This window comes from Hyperolius riggenbachi, chromosome 11 (genome assembly GCF_040937935.1).
Source record: "Hyperolius riggenbachi isolate aHypRig1 chromosome 11, aHypRig1.pri, whole genome shotgun sequence".
Taxonomy (NCBI): domain Eukaryota; kingdom Metazoa; phylum Chordata; class Amphibia; order Anura; family Hyperoliidae; genus Hyperolius; species Hyperolius riggenbachi.
The window spans coordinates 202,704,062-202,730,498 of record NC_090656.1 but is presented as its reverse complement, the minus strand read 5'-3'; the positions used below and the strand labels follow the sequence as shown (position 1 = coordinate 202,730,498).

General features: G+C 46.7%; 1 protein-coding gene across 2 annotated transcripts in view; it reads left to right on the top strand.

Moving 5' to 3' along the window:
• The window catches only part of COPB1 (COPI coat complex subunit beta 1), a 42,153-nt gene extending 19,687 nt beyond the window's left edge, over positions 1-22,466 (top strand). Inside the window, exons 13-23 of one of the 2 annotated variants that reach the window (XM_068261416.1) lie at positions 393-553; positions 5,690-5,810; positions 7,357-7,584; positions 11,643-11,822; positions 12,540-12,684; positions 15,004-15,123; positions 16,349-16,494; positions 19,350-19,439; positions 19,546-19,641; positions 21,055-21,210; positions 22,139-22,466. In XM_068261416.1, the coding sequence (XP_068117517.1) occupies positions 393-553; positions 5,690-5,810; positions 7,357-7,584; positions 11,643-11,822; positions 12,540-12,684; positions 15,004-15,123; positions 16,349-16,494; positions 19,350-19,439; positions 19,546-19,641; positions 21,055-21,210; positions 22,139-22,198 (1,503 nt within the window). In that variant the 3' untranslated portion in view covers positions 22,199-22,466. The remainder of the gene's footprint in view (positions 1-392; positions 554-5,689; positions 5,811-7,356; positions 7,585-11,642; positions 11,823-12,539; positions 12,685-15,003; positions 15,124-16,348; positions 16,495-19,349; positions 19,440-19,545; positions 19,642-21,054; positions 21,211-22,138) is intronic. The other variant, XM_068261417.1, reaches the window with a different exon arrangement.
• The last annotated feature ends 3,971 nt before the right edge of the window (positions 22,467-26,437 follow it).

Genomic DNA, 26,437 nt, shown 5'->3' with positions numbered 1-26,437 from the left:
CCCAAGCGTATCCGCAGCCACAAGCAGATCGCAAAACGCAGCCGAACCGCTCTGGTGTGCACTAGGCCTTACTGCACATCAGTTTTTAATATATTTCAGCAGGAAATCTATTGGAAATCTATTGAACCGCAAAGCTGCCATGTATGATGCAATACTATGTGCTCTCAAGCTACCGCTGCTTCTGCCCCGCCCCCAATCAACCTAGATTTTCTATCCTGTCCAAGCAATACTTTAGCTAAATTTTTGGTCAAAACTGATTGAAATTCAATCAGTTGGACATTTAAAGCAGTTGACTCCAATTTGATCAGAGTGATCGAATCTGCAGGGAATGGAATGGGAAAATCTCTGTGTGTATGCTCAGCTTTATATCCTAAAGCATGGTTCTCCTCCAGGTTCCCATTGTGGAGACTGAGATAAAGAAGGAATCCGGAGAAACGAAGCCGGAGGAAGAGGTGACTGTCGGCCCCTCCCAGAGGCTGGTGACAGAGATGGGAACCTACGCCACACAGAGTGCTCTCAGCAGTTCCCGACCTGCAAAGAAAGAGGAGGAAAGGTGCGTTTATAGTGGGCAGCGCTGGGTATGGGCTTCTGGGCATCATCCACTCAGCCATTATAACTCCAGATCGGGAACTGTGTTTTATATGCATTTAGTGCGATGAAACTTAAAATGTAAGTTTTTGCTGTATAATGATAAACGCTGTAAAAAACAAAGACGAAAACGTAGAAGGCTGCTGTGATGACAGTTGGAGGCAGGGGCGTAACTAGAGATCAATGGGCCCTCCTGCAAAAACCTTGTATGCCCCCCCCTTCCAACTGCAGCCCACCCCACTACACACACACAGGTTTCTTCTGTTTCACCAGAATATCAACAACAACCTCAACCCCATAAAACAAGCCTAAGCCTTAAAGGGACTCCGAGCAGTGCAGAAACTATGGAAAGATGGATATCATTTTAAAGCTCTCTTTCTCCTCTGATGACCCCTAAATCGTCGCCCTACGCCTTTTAGTTTTCTCTATTTTCGCGATTGAAATTGCCGCGGCTGCGATTTCGATCACGAAAATAGAGAAAACTAAAAGGCGTAGGGCGACGATTTAGGGGTCGTCCAGAAAGAGGTGAAAGAGAACTTTAAAATGATATCCATCTTTCCATAGTTACATTGTATTACACAGGGCGACTTTTTTCCTCAAAGTCAGCAGCTGCATTCAGCAGAAAAAGTCACCCTGTGTAATACAATGTAACTATGGAAAGCTGGATATCACTTTAAAGCTCTCTTTCTCCTCTTTCTGACGACCCCTAAATCGGCGCCCTACGCCTTTTAGTTTTCTCTATTTTCGCGATCGAAATCGCAGCCGCGGCAATTTCAATTGCGAAAATAGCGAAAACTAAAAGGCATAGGGCGACGATTTATATATCATTGGAAAGAGGAGAAAGAGAGCTTTAAAATGATATGCATCTTTCCATAGTTTCTGCACTGCTCGGAGTCCCTTTAAAAGACAACTCTAGTGAGAAGTATATGGAGGCTGCCATATATATTTCCTTTTAAACAATATCAGTTGCCCGGCTGTCCTGCTGATCTATGTGGCTGCATTAGTGTCTGAATAACACCAGAAACAAGCATGCAGCTAGTCTTGTCAGATCTGACGAATATTTCCGAAACTCCTGATCTGCTCCTGACTGCCGGGCAACTGATGCTGCTTAAAAGGAATTAAATATGGCTGCCTCCATATCACTCTCTCTCCAGTTGTCCTTTAAAACGGACCTGCATACAGAACTTCCTCTCTGCTCTAAAAGATACACAACAGCATATTAACCTTTAAACAAAAAACATTTATTTGTTACAGCTGATACAAATCCTGCAATAAATCTTAAGTGTGTCTACCTCCTGCTTTCATGGAAGCAGACATATTGTTAACATCCTGTGCTTTCAAATGAGCCTATCTTCCATCTCTGCCGTGGCAGTCACCTGACAAGGGGAGAGATCAAATTACAACTTGTGATTAGTCGCAAATGTGGGGGCATTAGACGGGCTAAACTCTAAAAACATACATGGTGCATTTCTCTGATTTCCTTCTGTCCTGTGCAAGAGTTCAGGTCCACTTTGAGCAAATGTTTAACTCAAACCCAAGGCAAATAGCGAAAACAGATAAAAAACAAACATATAATTATCCAACAGAGAAGCCTCTGGATTCTCCAGAGGCTTTTTGTGTTCTATTTCAGACTACAGCCACTGCCCGAGACTCTGAATTTCACACTGCGCTTCTCTTAGGAGTGCAGCTGTACTGCCTCTGTGCAAGTACAGCCGTGCCTGAGCATTAAGATGAATGGCTGTGGCTTTATGCACAGGCATGGTCAAACTCACACAGGAGCAGTATGGCTGCACTCATGCATGAAGAGGAGCGCAGCCTATCTATCCGGTCCGTTGTTGTGGCTCCGATCCCCTCCAGAGTACCACTGTCCCCTCCAAATCATCCTTGACTAGATTCTGGTTGTGTCTACTATGTGGGCCATCCACAGGCCTCCTTGATTGCGCACTCAGGGATGGGAGCATTCTGCGCTTGCGCAGCTTACAAAAACTGTGCATGTGCAGAACGCTCCAGGCCATGGGAGTCAGAACAAGGAGATGCACAGTTGCCACATCTTTTGGAGTGGACAGCAGCACTCTGCAGGGAATTGAAACTACAGCAAATAAAACCTGATGGACAGTGGGGGCAAGAAGCCCCAGGTAATTCTGGACTCCAGCCCCCTTCCCACTGGGGGGGTCGGGCATGCGTAGGAAGCTCTCCTCATGTCCACTGCTCTCCGGTCTCCTCTGTCCGCTTCTGTTATCTTCTAAAGGCCACCGAAACTACTTCAGTATCAGCCGGGTCATAGAGCTGTGCGCAGGTGCTGCACGATGACCCACGTCCTTAATCACGTGCCCGTGGCCAGGCGCACTCTGCTTGCACACTACACAGTTGTGACGTTGTGCATTCAAAGATGCACGCCACCCTGCAGCGCCTGCGCACTGCTCGCCGACTCAGAAGTAGCGTCTGAGGCCTTTAGAAGATAACTGAAGAGAATGGGGAAAGTGGTGGTCAAGAGGAGAGCTTCCTACACATGCCTGCTTCCCAGTTTTTACATTTTTAACATCACTAAGCTATAATTTACCCTGCGCTGTCTAATATCTAATCCTGACAACCAGCCATTCCCAGCTCTTTTAGCCAAGACCCCTGCCTCACAACTGCTCCTACCCTCCCCCTTTCGTCCCCAACTACAATTAACATGAAAGGCACAGTGGCAGGCTACACAAATGAGCAAAAAAACAACAACATACTTCCACAGGAGTCAATCTGTCCCACAGTCCCAGGACTGCAGGCAGCCCTCTCCCTCTGTCTCCCTCCAGGCAGCTCGGGAAGGCTGTCACTAGGGAGGTGCCTGCATCTTCTCTCTTTTCCCGGGACCACCATGTGGGTGAGGGGGCGGGGCAGTAAACAAGACTGCCAAGTGTGACGTGATTAGTGGCAGCAGCACCAAGCATGCTGCTCTACCTCTGCGTGTCTATTTCCTGTGCGCCCATCTAGGCACAGGCAAGTAATTGACCGGGATTTAAATGTGTGTGTGTATATAGACCACCGGTGTGCTGATACATAGAAACGGGCGGGCACCGGGCCCCTGAGTCCCGCGGGCCCTACTGCGTCCGCTGGGCCTGCAGGGGCGATAGTTACGCCAGTGGTTGGAGGCATATTTACACTTCACTGAAGCTAACTGGTAACATTGCTAGCTACAACACAGATTATAATTATTATTGATTTATAAAGCGCCAACCTATTCAATGGTGCTGTGCAAAGAAAGAAACAAACATGGGGTACAAAGTAATACAGACAATGGTATACACCAATATATGAAATACAGAGTTGAATATTATAGAGAAAGGGCATAAACTTTTCTACATGGTTTAAACCCCCTCTCAACCGCCTAACGCCAATCGGAGTCGGGAGGGTGGCAGCCCCAGGACCACCTAACGCTGAAAGGCGTCAAGTCCTGGGGCGGGTTTTGCAGGGGATCGAGTGCATCCTCGCTTGGGTGACGGATGGATCACAGCTAGAAGACTGTTAGACGGCGAAACCGCCGTCTGTTTACATTGTACAACGCTGCACTCTACGGCAGCGCTGTACTGGGGACAGCCATGTCACTCGGCTGTCCCCTCGGGAGGCTCACAAAGCAATCAGATCTCAGAGGCTGATGGCTATGAGAGCTGATCGCTGTCATTGGCTGGCAGAGGGAGGGAGAAGGGAGAAAGAAATTAACAAAAAAAATACAGTTTTAGAAAAATAAAAATACACAAATTAAAAAAAAAACACAACACTGCCTGCAGCAGCGATCAGAGCCCACCAACAGAAATCTCTGTTGGTGGAAATCTCTGTTGGTGGGCAGAGAAGGGGGGGATTCATTTGTGTGCCAATTTGCATGGCTCTGCAGCGGCCTATTAAAGCTGCACAGCCCTGAATTGCAAAAAATAGCCCGCTCACTAAGGGGGTGTAAGCCTATGATCCTCAAGTGGTTAATCAGCTTGGTACAGCTCAAGTTAATCTGATAATTCTGGCACCACAATCTTGCTTATAAGCTTCTAAGCGAAGTGAAAACTTTGAGTATCGAGCCTTCCAGTAACATGGAAGCCAATTATATGTCTTTAGCTATTGGTTTTATGTCATGTTTAATGCTTTAGGGCCTGTTTCCACTACACGCAGATTCTGCATGCAGAAAACTGACTCCAATGAATGCCTATAGGAAATCTGCATCAAAAAAATTGCGTTCAGTGGAAACAGGCCCATAGACATTTATTGGAGTCAGTTTTCTGCATGCAGAATCTGCGTGTAGTGGAAACAGGCCCTCAGACCAGTGATGGCTAACCTTGGCACTCCAGCTGTGGTGGAACTACAAGTCCCATGAGGCATTGCAATACTCTGACAGCTCTAAGCATAACTCGGGGAGGCAGAGGCATGATGGGATTTGTAGTTTTGTCACAGCTGGAGTGCCAAGGTTAGCCATCACTGCTTTAGACTATACATGACATTAGAGTTTCAACCCACTTTAACAGAACATGTTGTGCACCCAAAAATTTTTTTTTGCAGAAAGCACTGTCATTTTTAACAAAACAGAAATGGATGCTACCTGCTGCACCTGTTCATAAATCTTCAGCAACTGACAGGTGCCTGCTAAGATTCAGTCAGCCTGAACCCCTACACAGTCGAAAGGGTTGCTATGTTCACCCTGCTTTGGGACCAAGATTTTAAAGGGGAAAGCATTTAATGGTGTAAATAGTGTGGTGTGTAATTCCCTGGAGATTTTAGACTGATTTATGTTCATGTATGTGTTCCCTATATTTGTAGAAACCTGACAGTGCTTCAGCATGAAACTCAGGTTGAAGAGTATGAAATATTTGCTTGCTTACTGGTATGTGTATCAGTATGGACTCTTTCTAGAGAGGAAACCTCAACGCTGGTGAAAGGGACTAGTTCAGAATGTTGCTTGCAATCCATTTTTGGAACCTAATATCCTCCATTTTTGCAACCGAATACAATTTTGCAATCTAGTTTGATCATTACTAGAGCTCTAGCTTGCTGTGAGTGTTTTGAGTGCAGAGGGTTAATGATTGCATGTACACTTACACTGAACCAAAGCTCTGAATCCTCTTCTGTCTCTCCGTAGGCCGCCTCTCCGAGGATTCCTATTGGATGGAGATTTCTTTGTCGCTGCCGCTCTTGCCACCACACTCACAAAGATTGCGTTGCGCTATGTGGCCCTGGTGCCTGAAAAGAAGAGGCAGAACGTAAGTGTTATTATATTATAGTATGCAGCTCTGCCACCAGATTTCCTGAAGCTGAGGCTTAGTGACGACCTTTGGAGAAAATGTATGCTCAGCGCCAATGCATGAGTTCACGTTTACTGAACCCATGCGTTTGCAACTCATGCATGCCCAGTGCATTATCAGGTGCAGTCTCTTCCTGTGCAAATTAAGAGTGCTCGGCAATCAAATGGTTAAGGAAGCTGAAAAAGAGAATGGGATGGACTGACACCAGGGGCCCCAGATTGTAGTGAGCACTTCTTAAAGGACAGGTCTGAGGGGAAAAAAAAAACCTACCCGGGGCTTCCTCCAGCCTCTGGCAGCTGATATGTCCCTCGCCACAGCTCCAGTGTTTCCCGGGATCCCCGCCGTTATGGATGCCAACCTCGCCAGGTCAGCATCTTCTGCACGGGCGTGCCGCTTCTAATCGCGCTCATGTGACCTGGAGTGCTCTGCGCAGGCACAGAGTTACTGCACCTGCGCAAAACGCTCCCTGCCACTGGAGCGTGACTGAGAGTGGCATGGCTGTGCGCTTGTGCAGGCACAGAAGATGCTGACCTGGCGAGGTCGACATCTGCAGCGGAGGGGACACCGGAGCTGCAGCGAGGGGCGTATCGGCTGCCAGGGGCTGGAGATCTAAGTAGATTTGGTTTTATTTTTTTGTCGGACCTGTCCTTTTAAGTTATAGGAGTGCTCACCATTACTTGAATGAGTTTCTTCACTTCAGATTCACATTCAGTCTCAACAAACAAGACCGTTTATCTAACAACACTTAAGGTGCCCATAGATTACTCAATTTAGCGGCCAATGGACTATTTAATAATTATAATCTAATCGGATGAAAAACTGTGCTGCCAAAAGCATGCCCAGTCGACTATGTAACCAATTTCGGCCCTGAATTGGTCGCATGTATCGATTAGATATGCTGCAAAATCTCGGCGATGTGCTCGATCGAATGTGTAGTGGAAATGGCGTGTGATTACCACGAACGCGACTGAACCCCCGGCTGCTGTCCCAGTGTAGTTATACCTACACTGTCACGGCGCTCTATAGTGTCCGCTGTACTTCCACATTCTGGTCCCATGTGACTACTGGCCTTTAGCATATGTGACCTCAAACCTCCCCCCCACCCCCACATGCTATAACGCCGGCAACCACGTGGGGGCTCAAATGTGGAAGTACGAGGACCGCAGTAGCATGGACATCGCTTTGTCTGCACCTCAGTGGTAGCACGGACATAGTGTAACTGCGTAGGATGCGGGGGGGGGCATAAAACATTAGGGGATAACGGCCGGGGCAGCTTGGTGGCATCACAAGGACGATTCCCACAAGATTTCATGCTGAAATCAATCAGGAATCGACCTGTGGTGTATGGGCAGCCAACAGATCTCTCTCTCTGATCAGATTAGATCAGAGAGCGACCAGTCTTTTGGGTGATCGGCCCCCAAAATTGCTAGATGTATGGCTTTCCTTAGGATGCGGATTCTTTGCCTGCTCTCTCTTCTCTAATAGCGAGTCTCTCCTCTTACAGTCCTTCGTAGCGGAAGCCATGTTGTTGATGGCGACCATCCTGCACCTCGGCAGATCTTCCCTGCCCAAGAAGCCAATCACAGACGACGATGTGGACCGGATCTCGCTGTGCCTGAAGGTTCTCTCCGAATGTTCTCCGCTATTGAGTGAAATCTTCAACAAGGAATGCCGCCAGTCCCTCTCCAACATGCTGTCTGCCAAGCTGGAGGAGCAGAAGCTGTCCCAGAAGGTAACCCAGCCATCCGCCAGCCCAGTTACAAATTCAGAAATCCCTCCTGAAACTCTTTGTGATTGCTTTGGGTGACCGTTTACCATTAACCAAGTAACAGAGGTGCAGCAGGGCTCTTTGCTGATTAGCCCATTCAGTGCTTTGGGGAGCATGAATGAGAGCTTGCAATGGGGACCAAAGTTGCGGTTGGGTTGGGTTGTAGCCGGATCACCGTATACACATATCTTGGTTCTACAACCAAAGATTTTCTTGGCTAAAGCAGGAAAGGGCAAGAGTCTGTCAGTTTTGTTTTTTTTTTATTTTTTTTTTATGTATAATTTTCTTTGTAAAAAAGGCACACTGACTGCAGTAAACGTTTGGGAAGGAATTAATCCCCAACATTAAAAAGAAAAAAAAATATTGTTTGTTTGCTGTGTCTGTAGGAGAAATTACTCATTTCCTGTTGCCACTGATATGACATGAATTGAAAAGCATCTTTCTACTCCATAGGAGACCAGCATAGTGCAGCTGTGCGAAAAATTATATACAAAGCGTAGCTGAAATCCTATTATATTTTTGCCTGTTGCTAAAGTTTTCATTTATCAGTCATGGCTCCTCAAAGACATTTTTTTCATGGTTTCTGTGGTGTTTGTAATCTCTCCTCTCCAGGTGTGTGCATTGCATTGTGGGATAGTGTGTGTAATCTCTCCTCTCCAGGTGTGTGCATTGTGGGATAGTGAGTGGGCTATGAGTTAGAACCGTTTGGTTCGAAACATGTCCGCTATATGTGTGGATACGTCCATAATAAAGGAACCTGATCTAAGGGATATCGTGCGGACACCCCTTCTTTGCTTCCATTGTGGGATAGTGTGTGTAATCTCTCCTCTCCAGGTGTGTGCATTGCATTGTGGGATAGTGTGTAATCTCTCCTCTCCAGGTTTGCGCATTGCATTGTGGCTTGTATAATCTCTCCTCTCCAGGTGTGCGCATTGCATTGTGGCGTGTGTAATCTCTCCTCTCCAGGTGTGCGCATTACATTGTGGCGTGTGTAATCTCTCCTCTCCAAGTGTGCGCATTGTATTGTGGTGTGTGTAATCTTTCCTCTCCCGGTGTGCGCATTGCATTGTGGCATGTGTAATCTCTCCTCTCCAGGTGTGTGCATTGCATTGTGGGATAGTGTGTGTAATCTCTCCTCGCCAGGTGTGTGCATTGCATTGTGGGATAGTGTGTGTAATCTCTCCTCGCCAGGTGTGTGCATTGCATTGTGGGATAGTGTGTGTAATCTCTCCTCTCCAGGTGTGTGCATTGCATTGTGGCGTGTGTAATCTCTCCTCTCCAGGTTTGCGCATTGCATTGTGGCGTGTGTAATCTCTCCTCTCCAGGTTTGCGCATTGCATTGTGGCGTGTGTAATCTCTCCTCTCCAGGTGTGCGCATTGCATTGTGGCGTGTGTAATCTCTCCTCTCCAGGTGTGCGCATTGCATTGTGGCGTGTGTAATCTCTCCTCTCCAGGTTTGCGCATTGCATTGTGGCGTGTGTAATCTCTCCTCTCCAGGTGTGCGCATTGCAATGTGGCGTGTGTAATCTCTCCTCTCCAGGTGTGCGCATTGCATTGTGGCGTGTGTAATCTCTCCTCACCAGGTGTGCGCATTGCATTGTGGCGTGTGTAATCTCTCCTCTCCAGGTGTGTGCATTGCATTGTGGGATAGTGTGTGTAATCTCTCCTCTCCAGGTCTGCGCATTGCATTGTGGTGTGTGTAATCTCTCCTCTCCAGGTGTGCGCATTGCATTGTGGTGTGTGTAATCTCTCCTCTCCAGGTGTGCGCATTGCATTGTGGCGTGTGTAATCTCTCCTCTCCAGGTGTGTGCATTGCATTGTGGGATAGTGTGTGTAATCTCTCCTCGCCAGGTGTGTGCATTGCATTGTGGGATAGTGTGTGTAATCTCTCCTCTCCAGGTTTGCGCATTGCATTGTGGCGTGTGTAATCTCTCCTCTCCAGGTTTGCGCATTGCATTGTGGCGTGTGTAATCTCTCCTCTCCAGGTTTGCGCATTGCATTGTGGCGTGTGTAATCTCTCCTCTCCAGGTGTGCGCATTGCATTGTGGCGTGTGTAATCTCTCCTCTCCAGGTGTGCGCATTGCATTGTGGCGTGTGTAATCTCTCCTCTCCAGGTTTGCGCATTGCATTGTGGCGTGTGTAATCTCTCCTCTCCAGGTGTGCGCATTGCAATGTGGCGTGTGTAATCTCTCCTCTCCAGGTGTGCGCATTGCATTGTGGCGTGTGTAATCTCTCCTCACCAGGTGTGCGCATTGCATTGTGGCGTGTGTAATCTCTCCTCTCCAGGTGTGTGCATTGCATTGTGGGATAGTGTGTGTAATCTCTCCTCTCCAGGTCTGCGCATTGCATTGTGGTGTGTGTAATCTCTCCTCTCCAGGTGTGCGCATTGCATTGTGGTGTGTGTAATCTCTCCTCTCCAGGTGTGCGCATTGCATTGTGGCGTGTGTAATCTCTCCTCTCCAGGTGTGTGCATTGCATTGTGGGATAGTGTGTGTAATCTCTCCTCGCCAGGTGTGTGCATTGCATTGTGGGATAGTGTGTGTAATCTCTCCTCTCCAGGTTTGCGCATTGCATTGTGGCGTGTGTAATCTCTCCTCTCCAGGTGTGCGCATTGCATTGTGGCGTGTGTAATCTCTCCTCTCCAGGTGTGCGCATTGCATTGTGGCGTGTGTAATCTCTCCTCTCCAGGTGTGTGCATTGCATTGTGGGATAGTGTGTGTAATCTCTCCTCTCCAGGTCTGCGCATTGCATTGTGGCGTGTGTAATCTCTCCTCTCCAGGTGTGTGCATTGCATTGTGGGATAGTGTGTGTAATCTCTCCTCGCCAGGTGTGTGCATTGCATTGTGGGATAGTGTGTGTAATCTCTCCTCGCCAGGTGTGTGCATTGCATTGTGGGATAGTGTGTGTAATCTCTCCTCTCCAGGTGTGCGCATTGCATTGTGGCGTGTGTAATCTCTCCTCTCCAGGTGTGTGCATTGCATTGTGGCGTGTGTAATCTCTCCTCTCCAGGTGTGCGCATTGCATTGTGGCGTGTGTAATCTCTCCTCTCCAGGTGTGCGCATTGCATTGTGGCGTGTGTAATCTCTCCTCTCCAGGTTTGCGCATTGCATTGTGGCGTGTGTAATCTCTCCTCTCCAGGTGTGCGCATTGCAATGTGGCGTGTGTAATCTCTCCTCTCCAGGTGTGCGCATTGCATTGTGGCGTGTGTAATCTCTCCTCACCAGGTGTGCGCATTGCATTGTGGCGTGTGTAATCTCTCCTCTCCAGGTGTGTGCATTGCATTGTGGGATAGTGTGTGTAATCTCTCCTCTCCAGGTCTGCGCATTGCATTGTGGTGTGTGTAATCTCTCCTCTCCAGGTGTGCGCATTGCATTGTGGTGTGTGTAATCTCTCCTCTCCAGGTGTGCGCATTGCATTGTGGCGTGTGTAATCTCTCCTCTCCAGGTGTGTGCATTGCATTGTGGGATAGTGTGTGTAATCTCTCCTCGCCAGGTGTGTGCATTGCATTGTGGGATAGTGTGTGTAATCTCTCCTCTCCAGGTTTGCGCATTGCATTGTGGCGTGTGTAATCTCTCCTCTCCAGGTGTGCGCATTGCATTGTGGCGTGTGTAATCTCTCCTCTCCAGGTGTGCGCATTGCATTGTGGCGTGTGTAATCTCTCCTCTCCAGGTGTGCGCATTGCATTGTGGCGTGTGTAATCTCTCCTCTCCAGGTTTGCGCATTGCATTGTGGCGTGTGTAATCTCTCCTCTCCAGGTGTGCGCATTGCAATGTGGCGTGTGTAATCTCTCCTCTCCAGGTGTGCGCATTGCATTGTGGCGTGTGTAATCTCTCCTCTCCAGGTGTGCGCATTGCATTGTGGGATGGTGTGTGTTATTGTTTTCCGGGTGTGTGCATTGTCACAATGCATGTGATGGCGTGTGCATTCCTCTTCTCTAGGTGCATTGTATTGTGGTATCTTTCCTGTAGGTGTGCATTGCATTATGGGACAGTATGTGTAATCCCTCCTCTTTATCTCTGCAGAAGGAATCTGAGAAGCGCAGTGTGACTATTCAGGCCGACGATCCCATCTCCTTCATGCAGCTGACCGCCAAAAGTGAATTGGCGTCTAAAGAGGATCAGTTCCAGCTCAGTCTGCTGGCAGCCATGGGCACCACCCAGAGGAAGGAGGCGGCGGACCCCCTGGCGTCCAAACTTAATAAGGTAAAAGCTCTGCGGTGTGATAATGAATCCCAGTGGTTCACATCAGTTTGTAGCTCTACTGGCCATCATCAGGTGACAATGCAAGGAGTAGGATCAGAGTAACTCCTGTTTTCATCCCAACACAAGAACTGTGGCCATATTGATTTTTTTTATTTATTTTTTCAATAAGTACGGCTGGAAAGTACAAGCGATACTTATACAATAGTATAATGGATAAAGTGTCTGCCTTTTTTTTTTCCCTCTCTAGTTCCATTTTAAATTTAGTACCACATGGTGCCAACTAGTAGTACTTCTAAAATTGCCCATTAACAATTGAATCTCCCATACGATTGACCATCAGATCATTGCGATTGATTGGAAACTATTTTTCAGACACAAAAACGGAGTGGAAAATATTCAAATCTGATCTGGCTGATAGAATAAAAATAGAATCTAAAATTTGGATCGCTGAGTGATCAATAAAACAATCATTCATCATTGATCAGCAACATTAACAGTATCCTATTGATTGTTCGGGAGATTGTACCATTATTCCCAAAATCCTTCTCAGTGGAGTTCTCAAGCAGCCCCAATTCCAGGAGTGAAGTGAATAGAGGCCATGTCTTCTCCTGTCCCACCCCTTCCTCCTGCCCGCCAGCCAATGGAAGCCCGGTGACTGGCGGCTGAGATGTCTGTTGTAGGAGATATTGAGACCTATGCACTTTGTTTCTGTTCTAGGTGACACAGCTGACCGGTTTCTCGGATCCAGTGTACGCAGAAGCTTATGTACATGTGAACCAGTACGATATTGTCCTGGACGTGTTAGTCGTCAACCAGACCAACGACACTCTGCAGAACTGCACGCTGGAGCTTGCTACACTAGGTAAGAGTGCAGTGTACAGGGGTGTCATGTGACCTGTCTTTAAGGCACCATAAGCAGCTGAGGGTTTTTTTTTGGGGGGGGGGGGGGGGGGGGGGTCGAGAGGGGGTCAGCAGATTGTCTTGATTGATTTGCCAGTAATGCTTGTACTGCCATCCATCTGATTGGTTAAACCCCATCTCCAGTCACAGATCTAAATACATCATTTATTAGCTTAGAGATCCAAATGCCAAAATGTTACTTGTTAGTTTTTTGAGTGAAATTAGATTTAAGCAGCTAAACATATCCTGTCATGAAATTTTGATCACATGACCAGAAGCAGAGGAGTACGGTGGTCAGTCTCTGGCTTTGTGGGTGGAGCTGCTGCTGCTTTGACTGCATTGTCCAGGCTGCAAGAGGGCAGGGCACAGCCTGTATCCCAGAGTAAACTGCAGTCTGTAGCACAGCCACTCTGTGGTACGTGTCTGGGCTCTTGATCAGGTACAAGAAAAGGCACAACTTCCAAACCTTTGGAGAAACCGGCAATAATCCGGCTAGCCGGAGCCCGACGTCCGACAGGTACACCAATCCTGTAGTCAAATAGCGTTTAAACAAGGACATGGCACTCAGAGACTGTTTGCAGCACGAGCTGTATTGGAGATTAGTGAACACGACATGTTTTGGGCAGAGCCCTTTCTTTAGATCAGGAACTTTACAGTTATTTCATTAGTTAAAGTGGACACAAACTCTTGCACAGCACACAATGTTAAGTTTTTATTCCATATATAGTTGTGGAATTTTGCCCTAGGATTTTGGGTGGATGGAACCTCATTCTGCTGCAGGGATGTGGCGTCTCAGCTATGGCATTATTGCTGAAACAGTACTGGCTATTAAAAAAAGGTCATTTTTTTGGGGGGGTTTCAGACTCGCTTTAAAGAGGAACTCCAGTGAAAATAATGTAATAAAAAAAGTGCTTAATTTTTACAATATTTATGTATAAATGATTTAGTCAGTTTTTGCTCATTGTAAAATCTTTCCTCTCCCCGATTTACATTCTGATATTTATTACATGGTGACATTTTACTGTGGGCAGGTTATGTAGCTGCTCCTAGCTGTTTTGGCTGTTAGAGACAGCTGTAAACAGCTAATTCCTGTCTGTGAACATTGTTACATTGTGGCAGTTTGCCCAGAGTACCGCGGTACCCAGAGCTTCTTGTGGGAGGTGTTTCAGCACAAAATCAGTTATACAGCGCCCCCTAATGGTCTGTTTGTGAAAAGCATTATATTTCTCATGTAAAAGGGGGTATCAGCTACTGATTGGGATAAAGTTCAATTCTTGGTTGGAGTTTCTCTTTAACGTCCCTGAAATGATCTTCCTGACTACTTTTGGTAACAGTTTACAGATCCACCGATAGGCTCTATGCAAAAAGTGTAACTGTCGGGCATAAAATCAAAAATTAATTCTTTATTTTTATCTAGTAAACAAGTAATAAGGATGCTAACCAGGCAATCCAAAAGTTAAAATCCCTATTACTTGTTGATAAATGATCATTCCCTAGTTTACCTGACTTTTATTTGGTACACGCAAAATTTGGTACACAAAAAAGAAAGTTGCAGGGCATGCTGGGTTGTCCTTTTCTGCTTCTCTACTTCCCCTCAGACTTGACTAATGCAGCCTGATTGGCTGCAGCCTCCTTCCCGCCTGTTATCCCCTCCCACACATCTGTTCCTCTCTGATTGGCCAATATTTCTTATGCCGAGACAATGCACTTTCTATAGTGATGGGTGGGCAAGTCAGGCAGATGTATGTAAGTGGAGCAAGTATTTATCTACTTATATATGTGGTGGGGGTTTCTGAGAGAGTATGGCTGATATCTCCTCTTGTGTGGAACAGCCAAAGCCTTTCTGGTCAGCGTTCTCATAAATACATCTGCATGCAGAGTGTACTGCAGATACTCTGTACTGACAGCAGGTGGCAGTAGTTCACCATGCTTTCTTGTACTCTTTATAGCTTGTTACAGAAGGGAGAGCTGTATAACTATTCACAGATGAATGACTAGTATAATGGAAGCTGAGTGCACTGGGCCCCATTTACTGCATATGAGCAGCTCCAGGAGAAAGGGGCCCGCACTGCCAGCAGTTAGGTATTGAGTCTCTGACTGACCTTCATTTTACCTTCCTGTTAGCAGGCAGCATTTCCCTGTCATGAGGCCTCTGCAGCAGACAGCGAGCTTCCTAGGGTGGCCTCTCCTGTGGGTGACGCACCTGATTGGCTGCTCTGGATTCTCTGCTCCTTCTAGTGATTGGCTGTATGCTGATAATATTGTCTTGTTTTCCTTTTAGGAGATCTGAAGCTGGTGGAGAAACCGTCACCCCTCACTCTCGCCCCACACGACTTTGCCAACATCAAGGCCAATGTGAAGGTGGCATCTACAGAGAATGGCATCATCTTTGGAAACATTGGTCAGTCTGATAACCATCCCTGACACTGTTCATATGTCCATCAGTGTGCAGCTAACTAGTTACCCATTAGTATCAACGAGGCAGGGCCTCTTGCCGCATGGTGCGCGCCACGTAGTGCCTGAATTGGGCGTGGCTATAATCACAATACTATAGTGCGCGGCCTGTGCAATCGCCGGAACCCCAAATTACTTTTCCCTCTGAGTTGCTGTGACTTAATAATGCCGGGGCGGCAAACTGCCATGAATCGTAGTACACATCCCTGTGGCTTCTTTTAGAAATAAGACTGAACTGCGTGCTTGTTGGGCAGTTTAACGGCCCATCTGCTGCCCACGAGCGCAATTCGGATGCAATAAAAATGTTTGTAACACCGCGTGTGTCAGTGCTTGAAACGCAGTGGTGTTACTACATGGCTGAGAAGCGCAACCTGTTGCGTCTGAACACAGCTACGGCCAGATGTGACTCCATTGGGGGGACTGTATGTCCATCGCTGGTATGGAGCGCTAACAAGCGCTGGGCTGGTGCGTGACAGCAGCTGACAGGTGGTAAATTCACCAGCTTCAGTACACACTTGCACACCTTTTAAGCTAAGCGGCATCAAAGAGGAAGACAGATTCCGGGCACCAGCTGCATTCAAAACGTTGCCTTTATTCCATCCTCCATTACAAAGTTGCATAGATATATGGCCTGACGGCTTGTTTCGCAGAAGATATCTGCTTCTTCAGAGGCAAAACATATCATATGTTTTGCCTCTGAAGAAGCAGATCTTTTCTGCAAAACAGGCTGTCAGGCCGTATATCTATCTCTTGAGGATGGAATAAAGGTGACATTTTGGAACGCAGCTGGTGCCCAGAATCTGTTTTCCTCTTTGTAGCCATATTGAATGGTACCCTTCCGGAGGCACAGCTTCACGCACCATTTACCCTCTACAGGTCAGCCAGCCCTCTAGTGCAGGCCCACTCCTTTTCTTCTCCTGCACTACCTTTACGCTAAGTGCAGACTTATTATTCACTCGCAAACCGAACCTTGGAGATTGTTTTGGGCGGTAGTTTAAAAATGAAAGTGAGTGTTCAGCACCCTGACAACACTGATGGAGAGGAAGGAGAAAGGGGATTTTCCCACTGTAATAGTCCTTCATGCATCATAATTATGAGGCTGATGAATAAGTGCTTGTTCTTTTGCGTGCAGTGCATTTCCTATTTATACCTCCTCTGTTGTGTCCCTTCAGTGTATGACGTGTCGGGGGCTGCCAGTGACCGGAACTGCGTGGTCCTCAGCGACATCCACATCGACATCATGGACTACATCCAGCCAGCCTCCTGCACAGACACAGAGTTCAGGCAGATGTGGGCAGAGTTTGAGTGGGAGAATAAGGTGGGTGCCTAGTGGCAGTGTGTTTCTCAACTCCCCCCCCCCTTGCCCCCCCCCCCTCCCCCGTCTATTTATGGGGGACTATTGCTGCTGTTATCCATAGAATGAATGCTGTTTTCACCTTTCAGTGCTCCTTCCATTCATTCGTCTATAACTTTATTATTACTTATCCCAATGAAATGAACTAGATCTTGTTTTTTTTCGCCACCAATTAGGCTTTCTTTAGGTGGGACATTATGCCAAGAATTATTTTATTCTAAATGTGTTTTAATGGGGAAATAGGAAAAAATGTGGGAAAAAATTATTATTTTTCAGTTTTCGGCCATTATAGTTTTTAAATAAAGCATGCTACTGTAATTAAAACCCATGAAATGTATTAACCCATTTGTCCCGGTTATAAAACCATTTAAATTATGTCCCTATCACAATGTTTGGCGACAATATTTTATTTGGAAATAAAGGTGCATTTTTTCAGTTTTGCATCCATCCCTAATTACAAGCCCGCAGTTTATAAAGTAACAGTGCTATACCCTCTTGACATAAATATTTAAAAAGTTCAGTCCCTAAGGTAACTATTTTTTTTTTTTTTTATTGTATTTTTTTTTTTTTTTTTTTTTTTTAATTACAAAAAAAAAATAAAAAAAAAATTGGGGAGTGTGGGAGGTAATGAGTTAATTTATTGTGTAAATGTAATGTTTGTATATGTAAAATGCTTTTAGGGTGTAGTTTACTATTTGGCCACAAGATGGCCACAGAGTGTTTGTTTACATGCGACCTGTAAGCGTCCGGAAGGACGCTTACAGGAAGCAGTAGGAGGCTGGTAGACTCACAATGATCTCGCTGTTTCTGAAAGAAGCAGCAGATCATTGCGGGGGCTTAGATCAACGAACGGGAATGGATTTTCCCGTTCATTGATCTCCGGGCGAGCGGGCGGCGGCGTGCACGAGCGGCGGGTGCGCGCGCACGAGCGGCGGGAGCGCGGACAGCGGCGGTAGCGCGGAAGGTACGGATTTCTCCGTCCCTGTTTTTTTAGGAGGGAAAAAAGGGGCGGAGAAATCCGTACGCGTGGGGGTAAAGTGGTTAAAGGGTCTCTAAAGGAACTCTAAAGTGAATAAAACATGCTCATTTTAACTTACCTAGGGCTTCTTCAAGCCCCCTGTAGGCGTTCTGGTCCCTCACTATCGTTCCACACAACAAACAAACACAGAACATTTATATCCCACTTTTCTCCTGGCGGACTCAAAGCGCCAGAGCTGCAGCCACACGGACGTGCTCTATAGGCAGTAGCAATGTTATGGAGTCTTGCCCAAGGTCTCGTACTGAATAGGTGCTGGCTTACTGAACAGGCAGAGCCGAGATTCGAGCCCTGGTCTCCTGTGTCAGCACACTGCTCCATTCAGCAGGTGTGCCCCCCTGAAACCTGTTTGACTCAGCCAGTCACCAGCTAGTGCTCACGCACGCCCCTTGGCCGCACCAGGATTGTGGAATTGGTACAAAAATCAGCCAACTCGGGCTCCTCAGTTTATGAAACCTCCGACTCCAGGTACCCAAAATTTCTGTGCATCGGGAATCCGCAGCCCTGGGCCAAACGTCTCCTCGATCACGTTCCCTTGACAACGCATGTGCAGTTGTAATTTTTTGGGAACTGCGCAAGCGTATAATGCACCCAGCCACAGGGACACGGTTGAGGAGGTGCATGGCCGGGGCGTGCATACAACTTTCAGAGGAGCACAGCTGCTGGGATAATGACAGCGATGGACCAGAATGACTACAGGGGGCTAGAAGCCCTATGCAAGTTACACTGGCCACATTGTTCACTTTAGAGCCTTTAATCCATAGCGGCACATTCCAGTTGTGTACAGCAGCTTACTGTACGTATCTATACTAAATGACTGTCCATCTGATCACATTATCAGTGCTCACCTTCCCTTCATTCAACTTATGGCATCTACGGAAGGGATTGAGATGATTAAAAGGCTATAGTAACTTACATGGTAACTGACTGGCATTTTAATTTAAAGAGTAACTCTGATGACATTTTTACTGCTGGCACATGATTTCAGTGGAAGGAGATGCTGCTTGCTTTTTTTTTGGCAGTTGGACCCATCTGTAAACAGCTGTTATTATACACAATGCAATGAGGTTCACAGACAGGAAACTGTCAGAACCATGATCCTGACATCACACTGTGGGATGGGTTTCCCCCACCATATCAGCCATACAGAGCCCCCTGATGATCTGTTTGTGAAAAAGAAAAGATTTCTCATGGGAAAGGGGGCATCTGCTACTGATTGGGATGAAGTTCAATTCTTGGTCACTGTTTGTACCTGAAGAGGAAAAAGTGCCAAGTGGGGAGGACAGTACTTGCTTCAGTAGACTGGTTCCTAAAGAGGCTTTTGCCATTTTAGTGTGGAAACCCCCCAATGCTAGCCCTTGATGATGGAGCCCCGCCGCACATTGCTTGCGCCTGCGCAGTAGCACGGAGCTGAATGGAATTGGCTTTCACTGCGCGAGTGATGTCACTGCTACCGCGCAGGCGCAAGCCCGATAGGCTGCCAGAACGGCCAGATAGACTGGGGTTAGATATTTAGGATAGACTGAAAAATGAACCACTCCTTTTCTGATTGTCCCATCAATTTAATCTGTGCCAAAAATGTGTGAGGACCTCGGCCCTCGGACTGGATTTGGACATCCCTGCTGTAGAGAAACACATGGTGGGGTCAGAACTTGGTGACCACTTCATGAATCTATGGAGCAAGCATGCCTTGTATTAGCAGTCCAGATGGGACGGTGTATGTAGTAGAACCGGCGTTAATGAGTGACTGCAGCGCACTGACCCTCATCTCTTCTCCCTGCAGGTGACTGTGAACACAAACATTGCAGATCTAAATGAGTATTTACTGCACATTCAGAAGTCTACCAACATGAAGTGTCTAACACCAGAGAAGGTAAGTGACCACCTCCCCCCCCCCCCCACCCATATCCCCGCCCCCCTCCCTTCCCACAATCCAGTCAGACTGTTGGGCACATGGTATGACCACTATGATATCACAGGCTGAGGGCAGACCACCTGCGGCATCCTTCAGTAGTGCCGAACAGGAAATCGGCTGTGCGGCCAAGATGTCATCCCAAGAACAGAATTTATCATTGGTAATTGGAGATCCTGCATATTTTCTGTTAAGTACTTGAAACTTGTACTTGCAATAAATCTGAATGCGTTAAGATGATTGTGGATTTGTAGATTAGGAATTTTGATATCACTCATGAAGAACATTGTTTAGTTCAGCTTTAAAGCGGACCTGCACTCAGAACTTCCTCTCTGCTCTAAAAGATAAGCAACAGCATAATAACCTTGAAAGAAAAACATTTTATTTACAGCTTATAGATATCCTGCAGTAAATCTGCAGTGTGTTTTCCTCCTGCTTTCATGGAAGCAGACATGGGGTTAACATTCTGTGTTTACATATTAGCTGCTCTGCTGAGGCTGACGAGATTCCTGAGCTGATACAACGGAGAGATCAAATTACACTTGTGATTAGTCAGAGGAGGAGGAATTACAGGCTAAACTCTCTAAATACATACAGGGTGGATTTCTCTCGTTTCATCTGTCCTGTGCAAGAGTTCAGTTTCACTTTAAGCAGAACTCCAGGCAATAAAAATCCTTCAGCAAACAATTCATTTGTATTTACAGTAAAGTGTACATGTGTTAAGTGTTTGTAAGCCAGCAGCTATAGAATTACTGACAGCTTCCTTGCTTCACACCTATCTTATCTTGAGTACTTATGGAAGCGACTCATGCTGCTTGTTCATATTTCCAGTCGCTAAAGCAGCTGTGAAGAGTGTGAAAATCCAAATGAAGCAAGAGAGAAGCCTCACCCTATATGCCAATATCAACATCTAATGTAAACCCTATCAGGAGAGGCATGCATTTGGAGTTTGTTATCCTAGTAAGCAGGGCCAGATTTACCATAAGGCACTGTAGGCACGTGCTTACAGGCGCCTGAAGATGGAGGGGCGGCTCACTCCCCTAGCGCCTCACTCCTTCCCTATGCTGTGTCCCGAGCAGTGTAAATGAGAATTTAGTCACCTGGCTTTCGTCCTTCCACTGATGAGATCTCTCTTCTTCAGTTGGGGACACCACTAGCTACTTAATACTGAGGGTACTTCTGGCTAACTAATGCTAAGGGACACCTGTATCTACCTATGACAAGTAAGGGAAGAAGTGACAGCTGGGCCAGCCAACACACTTGCGGTGCGGTTCAGTGGGGGTTTGTGGCTCCTGGAGGGTGAAGTTTAGGGTACCAGGACATCTGTGCATACAGGCTCCTGTGATGTAAACCCGGGTTTGATAGTAAGGCTTCACTCAGACTGGCAGATAGGCAGGAAATATAGGGAAAACCTCCTCCTAGCTCCCTTTGATGCGGGATTACAACATCTTACACACGTTTACTTTTTATTCATGACAGCTGTCTGCTGAAGCATTTTTGTTTTTCTAAATGACGTTTACCATCATGTATGTCATGTTTTTCATAATTATAGTGATTAAGTGTTATTTCCCTGCAGGCCTTGTCTGGTTCCTGTGGTTTCATGGCAGCCAATCTCTACGCCCGTTCCATTTTCGGCGAGGATGCCCTTGCTAATGTCAGCATTGAGAAGCCAATTCACCTGGGGCCTGATGCTCCAGTGACTGGCCACATCCGTATCAGAGCAAAGAGCCAGGTAAGAGGAAATGGCGGCCTGATGGGAAGGGTAACACAGTGAGAGATGTCTGCATCAGGTTACTTTCACACTAGATCCATTGGTTTCAGTGCAATATGGCATGTACAGTGCCGCATACAGTTTATAGACTTGCATTGCAGGCAGTGCGTTGTTCCATCGGGACTCGCCGCAACGCAAAACTACCAATGTGAAAAGATCCATTAAAATATAATTGCTTTGTGCTTTTATGCGATTATAGTGGCCGTGCCTGGCAGCCCTGCTGATCCATTAGGCTGCAGTAGTGTCTGAATAACACCATAAACAAGCATGCAGCTAATCTTGTCAGATCGGACAGTAATGTCAGAAACACCACCTGATATGCATATGCTTGTTCAGGGGCTATGGCCTAAGGTATTAGAGGCAGAGGTTCAGCAGTGCTGCCAGGCACCTGGTATTGCTTAAAAGTAAATATGGCAGCCTCCATATACCTCTCACTTTTGTTGCCCTTTAAAGCATTTTTTCAGTATTGCCATTCACGTTCAAGTTCAGATTTTAGTGGTCACTTCACCACAATGTAATAGTCCAGTTAATTTGCATATATTCAGCAGTGATGCACTGGGAGACATCTCAGAGCTCACTCCAACCTGAATTATCACAAATTCTTTGTTTTAAGAAAGCAAACTTTTGTTTTACATATATGTGGACAAATGCTTGTTTGGTACAGCATGAGGTAAAAACACTAGAGTTGATATCTATGCAAAAGAGCTTGCCGACAGCTTGTCAAATTCAGTCTAGTTTCCAGAGAAGTAAATAGAGGCTAAAACAGCTGTGAATCAGCGAGATGAGGCTTTTACTGAGGTTTACTTTTCAGCCCTTGAAATTAAGGGATTGTGGTAAAATATATATATATATATCTCATTTTCTAACTTTATTTTTCTTTCCTCCACAGGGAATGGCCCTCAGCCTTGGTGATAAGATAAATATGTCCCAGAAGAAGTCATCTGTATAAAGAGAGTTGTACCTAAAATTCCAGTTTTTATTTGACTCTAGTCCCTCCCCCGAGGAGCCAGCCATAATTTTACATTCATCAGGATTTGGCCCCATTTTACTAACCTGTCCTCTCGCTGTGTGCTTTGTAGAGGCTAGAATTCCTGGCGGATAATTCTTTTCATCGTTCCAGATATTTCTCTATATGTTCTATTCATGCTGTTCACTAACAAAGACCGAGATTTCATATCTGTTCATGGCGTTCAACAATAAATATGAATTTTGATTAATTTTAAGACTTAGAATGAAATTAATCTGTTGTTTGGTGAGCTATCCTCCGCTCGCTTAACCTTGGAGGCATTCATAAAACTTTGTAAGTTAAGGTTATCTAAAAAAACAAATTATATAAGCAAATACATATATATCTGACATAGTCCACAGCGCTGTACACACTCCATTCCAGCCAGTCTTTGTACCATAGGAGCTTACACTCTGTCTTCGCCAGTCATGCACTATTATACATTTTGATAGCTCTGGCATACAGGGCTGTGGAGTCGGAGCAATTTTTAGGTACTTGGAGTCTGTGGTTTCATAAACTGAGGAGTTGGAGTCAGATGATTTTTGTACCCACTGGATAGCCCTGCAAGGGATGTGGAGTAGGAGCAATTTTGGGTAACTGGAGTCTGAGTGAGTGGTTTCATAAACTGACGAGTAGGATGATTTTTGTACCGACTCCACAGCCCTGCTGACATACTTAGCTGAAAACTACTTGCATCTCATTGACAAATCCCTATGGAGGTAAACGCTATTGCAAGGATTTTAAGCTTTTTTCACTTTCTTAAACACATGTCTGTTATTCTAATCGCAACAGTCTTTCTACCTCTGCTTCCTCCTCCCACCTGCAAAACGAGAATGGAGCACAAGTTTAAAGTGGGATAAAGCTCTGACATGACAGTCTATAAAAATGTGTTTTCCTACTTTCTATCACCCTTACAGTTATCATGTTTGCTTTTGTGCTCAAGTAATATTGCTGGTTTACAAATTACATGTTCCCAAAATACAGCTTATCTGCTCTGAAAGCTGCCATTGCATTTTATTGCATAGCTGTATTTGTATATGAAAATCTATCTAGTGATCATTTCTCACCTCTCTGCTTCTCACCTCAGTACAGTTCAGTGTGAGCACAAGCTGCTAACTGTATACTAATTGTAGCAACAGAGGAATGTAAACAAGATAATGTTACCACCTCATAGCCAGAAAGCAAGGAGCTTTCCACTGAAAAATAACGTGCTGTGTTTAACTGTTTGAATGCTGTTCTGCTACAATTTTTTTTTTGTAGTAGTAGTAGATTTTATGCTGTAAAAATAATCTTTTAGAGCAAAGAGGAAATGCTGGGTTTCAGACCACTGTAACCTCTCTGGCGGTATAATTATTTCTGGATTATAGGGTCTAAAAGTGGTGCAATTTTTTTCACATGCTTTTAGACCCTAAATCCAGGAAAAAAACATACCACAGTGAGATCTGCAGCAGCCCTGCACCTACCTCCTTGGGATCCAGCGCTGCAATTCTCCCTCCGTTCTCCAGGTGGCGCTGTACCACATTAGTGAGATTGCTGTCTGTCGTAAACGGTGAAATCACCCCAGGGATCCAGAGCCTCAGAGGAACGGAAGAAGAGTGGCTGCCATCTGGATCCCGGGAGAGGTGGGTTGAAATGCTGCACTGTCTCTGCATACCTTCCGGTGGCTACTCCGAGTCAAGCCTGACTCGGGGCTATCACCAGGTTAATTACGGTTTTCTGTCTGACACAAGAGATGAACTTCAATCCTGACTTGCCGAGCAAATTTCCCCTGACAAAGTAATCGAGGCACTGCTGCTCTGTTTGACTGATTGGATTGGCCCAGTTTCAAGTCATTGGAGATTTGTATGGAAACTTGGAACCAGGGCTGAGAATCATCGCTGCCTGCATGCTCTGTCTAAACGGGAGCTTAACTGAATATTCTGAATAAAATGACAGATTTTTTTTTTTACTATCAGTGATGATGGTAATCAGTGAATTACGATTATGTGAAATGTTGTGCCAACTTAAGCTGTAAATAGTAAATCCCCCATACATGCTACCAATTAGGAGAGGATGCCATGCTAGTGCCCGCGTGAGGCTGGAGAGGAAGGGCCTACGCTCAGCCATCCCCTCAGTCCTCCTGGCAAATGCCCAATCCCTCCCAAACAAACTGGATGAACTGCGCCTCCTCTGCGACAGGAGGGACCTCGTCAGTAACACCCCGGCCCTCTGCCTCACAGAAACATGGCTGCATGAGGACATCCCTGAGAGCGCCCTCCTCCCGGGCTTCAGCATCATACAAACAGATCGGGACCCTGTCCTCTCAGGGAAAAAGAGAGGGGGCGGCATCTGCTTCTACATCAGCTCCTCATGGTGCCCCCCTCCAACGATACTCGCTAGGAAGTGCTCTCCAGACCTGGAACTACTGCTAATCAATTGTAGGCCGCCATACGCACCAAGGGAGTTTTCCTCCTATGTCCTTGCCGGAGTGTATATCCCTTCCGATGCAGACATCAAATCTGCCCTTCTCGCCCTAAGCGAGACCATCTCACAGTGGGAGACATCCCTCCTGGATTCACTGTTCATCATCGCAGGTGACTTCAACAAGGCCAACCTGCGCCAGGAGATGCCGCGCTATCACCAGCATGTAACCTGCCCCACCAGGGGCCCGAACACCCTGGACCACTGCCACACGGCACTGAAGGATGCATACAAAGCAGTCCCCCGAGCATCTCTGGGCTCGTCGGACCACTGTCTCATCCACCTTATCCCAACCTACAGGAGACGCCTGGAATCAGCTAAACCAACCATCAAGTCCACCAAGGTCTGGTCGAACGAGGCAAAACTGAAACTACAAGCCTGCTTTGAATGCACCGATTGGAAGGCCCTGGAAGCGCCAAACTTGGATGAATGGGCAGATAACGTTGCCTCATACATCAGTTTCTGTGAGGACTCTTGTGTACCAGCAAAATCCTTCAAGCTGTACCCAAACAAGCAGCCGTGGTTCACCAACAAGCTACGGCAGCTGCGAAGGCGCAAGGAGATTGCGCACAGGTCCGGCAACCGAGAGGACTATAGAAGGGCAAGAAACGACCTCAATCACGAAATGAGAGCTGCCAAAAAAGAGTATGCTGAAAGAGTGGAACACAACATCTGCTCAAACAACTCACGTGCCGTATGGAAGGGGCTAAAGGCCGCCACTAACTACAAGCCCCAACACCAGTAGGCAACACCCAGCCCGACACTAGCAGAAGAACTCAGCAGATTCTACTGCAGGTTTGAGAACCAGGGAGTACCGGAGGGAAACCCGGCACCGGCTACCCCACCCCTGTGCCTGGCAAACAACAACCTGCCCTCTCCCTCGGTGGTGAGCGAAGCCAAGGTCCTGCGCCTCTTATCAACACTTAATGCCAGGAAAGCCTCCGGCCCCGACGGAGTGTCTCCAGCCTGCCTGAAAACCTGCTGTCGGCAACTTGCTCCCATCCTTTTCGCCATCTTCTCCAAGTCCCTGGAGGAAGGCAAGGTCCCCACTTACTTTAAGAGGTCTACCATCATACCTGTCCCTAAGAAACAAGGGATCTCCAATCTCAACAACTTTAGACCCGTAGCCCTGACGTCTGTAATCATGAAAACCTTGGAGTGGGCAGTCCTAGCCTACCTCAAGCTCTTCACTTCACCCGTCCTAGACCCCTACCAGTTTGCCTACAGGGAAAACCGGTCCACTGATGATGCGATCAATATCTGCTTGGAGCTCACCAACGACCACCTGGACCGGCCGGACACGCATGCTAGAATACTTCTCCTGGACTTCAACTCGGCCTTCAATACCATCTGCCCACGCATTCTGCAACGGGACCTTGCTGCACTCCACCCAAGCCTACTACTGTGGATCACAGACTTTCTCACCAACAGATCCCAAGTCGTCAAACTGGGCGATATCCACTCACAAGCAGCGATCACGAACACAGGTGCTCCCCAAGGCTGCGTCCTGTCACCACTGCTGTTCTCCCTCTACACAAACAACTGCAGATCGGAGGCAGACTCCGTAAAGGTCATCAAGTTCGCCGATGACACCACCATCATTGGCCTTGTCACCAGGGATAACGTCCAAGAGTACTGCCAACAGGTGGAGAGAATTTGCAACTGGAGCAAGGAGAACAGGCTGGTGCTTAACCCTCCTGGAGGTATGAAAAATTCCGCCAG